General features: G+C 36.3%; 1 protein-coding gene and 1 long non-coding RNA gene across 2 annotated transcripts; both read right to left on the bottom strand.

Annotated features, from left to right (window-relative positions):
• Positions 1-3,174: 3,174 nt before the first annotated feature.
• Positions 3,175-4,528, bottom strand: LOC135713417 (probable RNA methyltransferase CG1239). Its single transcript, XM_065236530.1, has 4 exons — positions 4,469-4,528; positions 4,115-4,415; positions 3,742-4,057; positions 3,175-3,673 (listed from the first exon to the last, which is right to left on the bottom strand). The coding sequence occupies exons 2-4, from the start codon at positions 4,211-4,213 to the stop codon at positions 3,201-3,203; spliced, it is 888 nt and encodes a 295-aa protein (XP_065092602.1). The 5' UTR covers positions 4,214-4,415; positions 4,469-4,528; the 3' UTR covers positions 3,175-3,200.
• A 724-nt stretch (positions 4,529-5,252) lies between these two features.
• Positions 5,253-5,972, bottom strand: LOC135713414 (uncharacterized). The gene is made up of 3 exons (XR_010518733.1): positions 5,895-5,972; positions 5,734-5,834; positions 5,253-5,602 (listed from the first exon to the last, which is right to left on the bottom strand). It is a non-coding gene; the product is annotated as an uncharacterized LOC135713414 (long non-coding RNA).
• Between the last annotated feature and the right edge of the window lie 1,538 nt (positions 5,973-7,510).

Raw genomic sequence — 7,510 nt, 5'->3', positions numbered from 1 at the left:
ACTGAGTTCTTAAGGCATACTGAGTTCTTAAGGTGGTATGGTTCAGCGTCCACAAATCATAGGCACTTTCACTGCCACTTCGAGTTTTCTAGGAAGTTAATCTCGGGCACTATTGCGATTTGAGGCACTAAATTGTCATCACAGTTTTGTTATTGTATTTTTACCGGTAGCAGATAATGGCCTCCTGGAAAAAGCGAAGTGGAACCAGAGCCCGACGTTCTGGATCGTATCACCTTAAAACAATTTCTATGTAAAGATCCCTTCAGACCGATCGCATTTGTCATAGTGGTCTTTGGTTTTTTGTTCATGATTCAGTTATAAAAAAATCTGGGACTTTGAACAGTTATCTGAAGTCTATGACTTGGAAAATTGGTAACTACACTGCAATGCTCATTTCTGTTTGCAAACTTTGTAAACATATCAAACAGAAATGAATGAATAGTGTATTACTGAATTATAAGTGGGGATGGGTGGCATTCACTAGCCCGAGAATACCCTCCAGTTGCCAACCTCTTCACCAACCATACATCAGTACACACTTATCGAGTCAGTAATTTTTACCGAGTTTTTGAATTGCGGAACTCTTCGGTAAAATTTAAAAATCTGTGAAAAATTCAAAGTTGAGAAAATGTGTTACGAAAATTTACAGACTAACTTCTGTTAACCCCGTGTAATGATGAAAAAGAAAATTTTCCGATTTTATCCAATCTTTACGAATAACAGTCATTTGAATTTTAACCGAGTCAGTAATCCAAAAATCCAGTAAAAATACTGACTCCTGTAAAAAATCTAAGTGTGTATACAGAAGCAGCGGAGCTCCACACTCCTCCATCGAAACAGCACCGCAGCTGAGCTGCGAGTGCTATGAAATTGAAAGGACATCGACTTATTACCACTACCTACTTCTCTCCCTTCCGCTCTCAGAATTCGCCGATTCGGTGTCTCTCGTTGTGTTTTCTGCTGAGACTGAGCAATATTCGATACCGCGAAACATCTCCGCAGTTATGTTTTCTTTCGACGCAGGAGATGTGCGGTAATCAAAAGTTAAGAATGTAGGGTATACGTCCCTAACCTCGGTCTAATATGCAGCCATAGATTACGTTTTTAATCATAACTCATCAATTAATTTACCTGCAAACGATATTCTACTGCTAAATGGTATGCTTAGATATGCTTATCATGTCGTTTGCTATCAGGAACCGCAAAAAGTTGAAAAAACTTACTTTTTTTAAGACAAAAACTCACCAGGGAAATGTATGTAATATCGGTCTATTGTCCCCAAATTGGGTCTATTTATGGATGCAACTTCGTCCTATCCTGTTTGATTCTCAAAAAAAACGCTCTTGGTAACGTTTTCTTATGTATTTTTTTTTATCACTATCACTGTTAACTTAATACTCTTCATTCCTCAAAACATTTCTTAGAGAAAATTTTACGAAAACTACATTAAATCACTCAAGTTAAAAATTAAAAATTAAAAATTTCGCTTATCGTCTTTCGACCGCAGAATATCTAAATCAAAACATTGTGATGTTCATTATACAGATTTGGCAGAAAAAATCTCCCTTCCTGTTCGTTCCTTATCATCCAAATGCAAACCACATTGTTGACGTTACTCTTATTGCTATATGCTGTCAAATGAATTTCATGGGCCAAAGTTAGGAACATAGAAAAGAAATGTGTCCCTAAAGTTGGGTCCATGATTTACTTGTGAAAACGTTGTTAAACAATTAAAATAAACATAAAATATTCAAACAGTAACTGTGAGTTTTACGTCTAGTGTGTATTATCAGGTAATTCCATTCAATAAATGCCATAATCAGGCCATTTGATGATCGTCAGTGCAACCTTCCCATCTTAACCTTAGAAGTCATGGCGGCTAAAAACTCCGAACAGAGTGATATTCTCAACCAGTTTTATTACTTACGAGAGCTGAAAATGTATTGAAATGTTGTGATATAAATTGATTTGTGTGTGGTACACATTTATCAATCATCAGTGATCAATATTTTCCTTATTTTTTGTGTAATATTCCTTAATTAATTATTTATTTGCGTGATAGGCCGAATGAAAGGACTAGACCCACATTACATACCGTAACCCTATCTAAACATTTACAATAACATTCTACCAAATTTTCATGTGCGTAGTCCACTGCAACAGCCGAACGTACGAACGAATAGGGTGACTATAGCGCATTTTATGAAAACGTCACAAGTTTTTATGGCTGTTTTAAATCAATGATTACAAAGAAACCATAAAGCCTACAAGGTTACTACCAAAGGCACAAATCTAGGGAACTGCATGGAAAATGTTTTGTAGAACAACTAAATAAACAGAAATGAAAATTTTCAACTTAAAAACACTAAAATGTATGAAATTTCACCAGTTTTTTTGGTACTTTCAACATACTTCTCAATTTTAATGTATGATAATTAACTTTAATCGAGTTCTTTTCCAAAAAGCATTGATAGCTAAGGCTTTAGTCTTTCATTTTGTATGTTGAAATCAGAAAACCACATTAAGATTAAAAAAATATAGCTAACCAAAGTTGACAATACAAAAAAATATAAAATGTTGAATAACTCACTTAGCAGTCATTTCCGACCCTATGTTTCATGGGGATTTTTTCATAACTTTAGGAGCCCTATGTACCCTGAAAATATGTAAAACCCGGAACCAAACACCCTGTATAAGGGGACTCAGTAAAGACACGGTATTACCAAGCCGGAGGCGGCGGGTTCGATTCCCGGTCCAGTCGAGGATATCTTTCGGGTTGGAAATATTCCCTGGGCATAGAGTATCATTGTGCTTGCCACACAATATACAAATTCATGCATTGGTATTGGCATCGAAAGCTCTCAATTAGTAACAGTGGAAGTGCATTTAGAACACTAAGTTGAGAGCACGCAATAAGAAGATGTATATATAAATGAATTTCTGTGTCTGTCTGACCCTTATAGACTCGGAAGCTACTACTCGGCGCATAAACTCAAGCTAATATTGAATCCCGAGCAAGGCCGGGCACACTCAGCTAGTTTTATATAAATAAAACAAATTAACTCCTCCACTATTGGGTCACTCACCCTATTATAAAATAAAAGGATTTTCTTTTCCATCCATGTTAGGTAATCAAGACATGAGTTCAATTCAATAATTTATATCGGTTTCACCTTTAAAGAATACCCTGCATCACTCACCTATTTCCGAAACACGAAAATTGGTCGCCGGAATCCCTTTACCGTGTGATCAGCTATTTTTAGCTCGAACATCTCCCGAAAACCGATTTCGTCGCCCAACAGGAACCGGCTAAACTCATCTGGACGAAAGGCGATTTTTTTGAAATTTGCAAAAATTTCGTCCGTTAGTTTTTTCTTCTTCTTATAGCTACTCCATGGCTGGGCCTCGAGTATAAATATTCCTCCATCATGCAGTTGACGATATGCGCGCTTGAACGTAAGCTTCACAGCAGCGTCTCCAAAATTCAAATGGATCCACTTGGTTACCGATAAGCAAAGTATCACATCAAACTGAGGTTTCTCGTTGGCAAGCAGTGATTCGTCCTGATAAGCATAATTTGCCATTTTGAATTCCACACATTTTAGGGACCGAAATGCATCGCCGTCATCAATACTTGATTTTAGCATAACTGATTGGTGTCTTCGTGCGCTGCCTGGAAACGAATACTGAGATTAAAGTTCATCACATATATTGAAGAAAAACTCCCTGCAGTGTACCTACCTATTAAATCTCCGTCTATGTCTATTCCAACAGCACTGGCAGGATTGCAATGCTTTGCAATCAAAAGTGTGAGTGAACCATTATTGCAGCCTATGTCCAGTAGTTGTTTACCGGTTATCAATTCTTTCTGTTCGATGAAAGCCTGAAGTCTGACGTCCTCTTTTGGTGATTCATTGATGTTCCGATATCCGTAGTAACGGTTGTAATTTCCATATTTGAAAATCTTTTTACGCTTCGTTGCTTCCTGTTCGTAATCATTCTCACTTCGGTTGCGCTTTTTTGTGCAACCTGTATCATTGGCCTGTTTGACTAAGATCTGAAATTAAATTTTTGTCAAGTGTGATAAAGTTTAATGTAATCCTATTGCAGTTACTTGATTGGATGTTGTAGCTCCATTTTGGGGGACATTCTCACAAGTAGTCTTGGTTTCATTTTGAACTTCTGATTGCTTTAGCTCCACTTGACTTGCCATTGAGACTTCTTAAATTAAATTTGTATGATCTTGATCACATCACTGATAAACTGATTCCAATTTAATACAAGACTTGCAAATGATTTAAAACGTTGTTTGACGAATTACGACTTGAAAGTAAGAAGCATTCGCACGATTCGCTCACGAGATATTCCGCCGGTATTGGCGCAGACGATAATCCTGATATTGTTGTTGAATTCACCTGCGAGAAAACGAGAAGTAGTTGGGTTGTATGTGCACTCAACAAATATTTACCAATTTTAAGCAAAGTTCTGCAAACGTGCGAGTGAAATAAAACCATAGTAGTTGACGAAAAATCGCTAATCGACACGAATGAAATGTAAACAATACGAGAGCTGGCGGTCAGAAAAAAAATCACCTTATACACAGACAAATTAAAATACCCAAAGTTTGGGATTTTTAAACTCTACACAGTAAATAATAACATATAAACTGCTGCAACCAGGTCAACCCGCATAAACGCGAACCATAAATTGACCTTGCCTAAAATGGTTAAAAATTGTTTATAATCCCTGCTAAACTTTAACTGAAATGGTTATGGAACTTTACATGAACGTTTAATGATAAAGTTTCAACCTTATGTATTATGGTTTTTTGGAACTGGACCTTACAAATAATGGGTTGTTAAGAACCATTACCGTTCCAAATTCTTGTTTTCTCCATACATTTTCGGAAAGAGAACTATATTAGAACCTTTTAACTTATGGTTTGAGAACTTTAATGGTAATGGTTATGGTAGTCAGTAAGGTCCACGAATGGTTTTGTAACATCGATCAACTTTATGTGGAATATATCGCGAATTGGTTGCCTGTAATTTACTGATTACCAATTCACGATATATTCCACGTAAAGTTGAGCGATAATACAAAACCATTAAGCATAATAATACAAACCATTAGCATTAATGAATAAAGACGTTTTTCTCAAAAGTGGTTAAATTGTATACATCCGAATGATTTTAAATTATTGTATTTTATTTTCAATATCCTTAATATTAGGTCAATTTCTTCGCCTTTACTTAAACCCTAAACTAGGTTTATCCTTATGGGTGAATCTGATTAACCAGTATCAAGTACAAATGTAGCCGAAGAAGTAGCTCGGAACACCTATGCGTGGCATATCAATTGTGCCTTTGTTGGTGATTCGTTCCAATGGATGCATCTGTGGTAACTATGCGATTGGTGTAGTGCACTTGAAGCTCTGCCGCGAGCAAGTGCATCTGCCGAAAGGACTGCCAAATGGTAACGTTGACCGCACCAGCGATATCGCCGATCTCTTCGAGGCCATGTAGATAGTTGCCGTGGCTATTAAACGTCCAGGTACGATGTCCATCTCAGCCGCTTTACAGGAGATTGTGTTGCTGCTGGTCTGGAAGAAGCTACTGTGTTAGTTGAGGATTAATGGATATTCGCAGGGAAGGTTCGCACATACCAAGATTTGTGCAGAAGCGGGACATTGGGATTAGTTGAAGACTTCCAATACTAAAAGGATCAACTTACTTCTTTCTGGTTTCATGTCCGATTATTGTGAACCGTAGTACTGGAATCTACAACACGTTATACCGAGACTCCGGTCGGTCGAAGTTCATACCACATTTAACCTGAAAAAAGTATTAACATTAAGTTCAATAGGCATTAATCAAATTAATCAACCAACTTACCTAATATTTATGCTGTGTTCCCTAGAAACAACACAAACCGTCGCTCTAAAACAAAACTGCAACTACGACTTCCATTTTACAATGATCGTGAATGTAAACAAAGATATTTTTCAGTCAGTAATGAATAAAATTCAGACACTTCCTGTGTTGAACGTTTTTCTCGGAAAGTGTCTAAATTGTATGCAATTTTCTGATATAAATTTTAACCACTTTATGACAGCACGAACAAGTTCTAAAAGTGGTTAAAAAATAGTCATTAATGGATAGACTCGTTTTTCCGTGAACACGCTAAGAAAAAAGAAGGCATTAATGTTTAAATTTTAAACAGTTTCGAGAAAACCCGCACATATTCATAAAATTAATAAACGCTGTTTACTCATCGGATGAATAAACGCGTTTTTCTCGAAAGTGATTAAATTTTAATCATTAATGAGTAAAGACGTTTTTTCTCAAAAGTGGTTAAATTTTATACACCGGAACGATTTTAAACACAAACGAACCCGTAAAAAAAATCCAATAAAAATACAATGATTTTCATTGTCATTGTAACCATGATATTTACTGACAAAACATTGGACATTTTTGTCCATTACCATAAAATCACAACGAAATTTATGGTTCACAACAATGAAAATCATGGTATTTGAGAAATTTACAGTAAAAAAGGGGGGTTGTTAAGCATCTTAACAATATAAAAAAGTGATTTTTCCAGGACAAATTTGATCTCATCACACTAATTTTCGTTGTTTGAGCATTGTATCGTTAAAAATCGAAATCTATTTTTTCTCTCGTACAATAAATTTTAATGTACTCAAAATTCAACAGTAAAAATCATTGTAATTTCCGGTAATTTCGTTGTTTTATTATAATTATTTTTATTCGGGAAGTGACAGACGACTAACTGGCGAAGAAATCCATTAAAATAATGTGGTTCACTGTAATAGAATTTTCTTGGAAGCTTGTGCCATCATCTATCAGATGGGTTAGTTTTTTTGTTTTATATTGAACAAAGTTTATTTTGTGTACAATGATTCTTTGACAGTGTGCAAAGAGTGTATCATTTTGTCATATTTTTATGCATTTCAGTTTTGAGTAGAGTGAAAGAGATAGAACCAAAATATTCTAACATTTGGTGAAAATGCTAGTACAATCCAGTAGTAGCACAAAGGAAGTGACAGACGGAGCGGCTCGAAAACTTTGGTGACTAACCTGCTATTGAAATTTTTCAGTGTACCACATGGCAACACCACTACTACTGGATTGTACCACATGGCAACACTACTACTAGATTGAACTAGCATTTTCTCCAAGTACTAGAATGTTTTGGTTCATCCCACTGCGACCTAGCAAGAAGTACAGTCGACTTGTTTCGCGCTCCGGTATTTCGGAAGTTTTCTCGGTATTCGGTTGGTTTAAATTATCAGTTTTTTCTCGCTTAGTGATTACTGGCATAGTACCCGGCTAAACAATTATCTGAAAGTGAGTTTTTTTCTGAGAAGAAAGTGTGTTTTCGGCATCATCGGAAGGAAAATTGTTTTTGCGATTGCCAATTCGCCAACCATTTTGCCATCGGTGCGTGATCACGCATACCTGCACACAGATCATCGTCATCGAGT

This window comes from Ochlerotatus camptorhynchus, unplaced genomic scaffold (assembly GCF_037179485.1).
Source record: "Ochlerotatus camptorhynchus isolate MF236.1 unplaced genomic scaffold, CSIRO-AGI_Acam_v1.1 ptg000554l, whole genome shotgun sequence".
Taxonomy (NCBI): Eukaryota; Metazoa; Arthropoda; class Insecta; order Diptera; family Culicidae; genus Ochlerotatus; species Ochlerotatus camptorhynchus.
The sequence above is the reverse complement of the archived record's forward strand: the minus strand, read 5'-3'. Positions and strand labels throughout refer to the sequence as shown.

Excerpts from the sequence above, each read along its gene's own strand:
- LOC135713417 (XM_065236530.1), bottom strand. The coding sequence starts at position 4,213 with ATGGCAAGTCAAGTGGAGCTAAAGCAATCAGAAGTTCAAAATGAAACC. Across the intron at positions 4,058-4,114 it reads GAGCTACAACATCCAATCAA|ATCTTAGTCAAACAGGCCAA; the intron begins GTAACTGCAATA and ends ATTTAATTTCAG. Across the intron at positions 3,674-3,741 it reads CATAGACGGAGATTTAATAG|GCAGCGCACGAAGACACCAA; the intron begins GTAGGTACACTG and ends ATTCGTTTCCAG.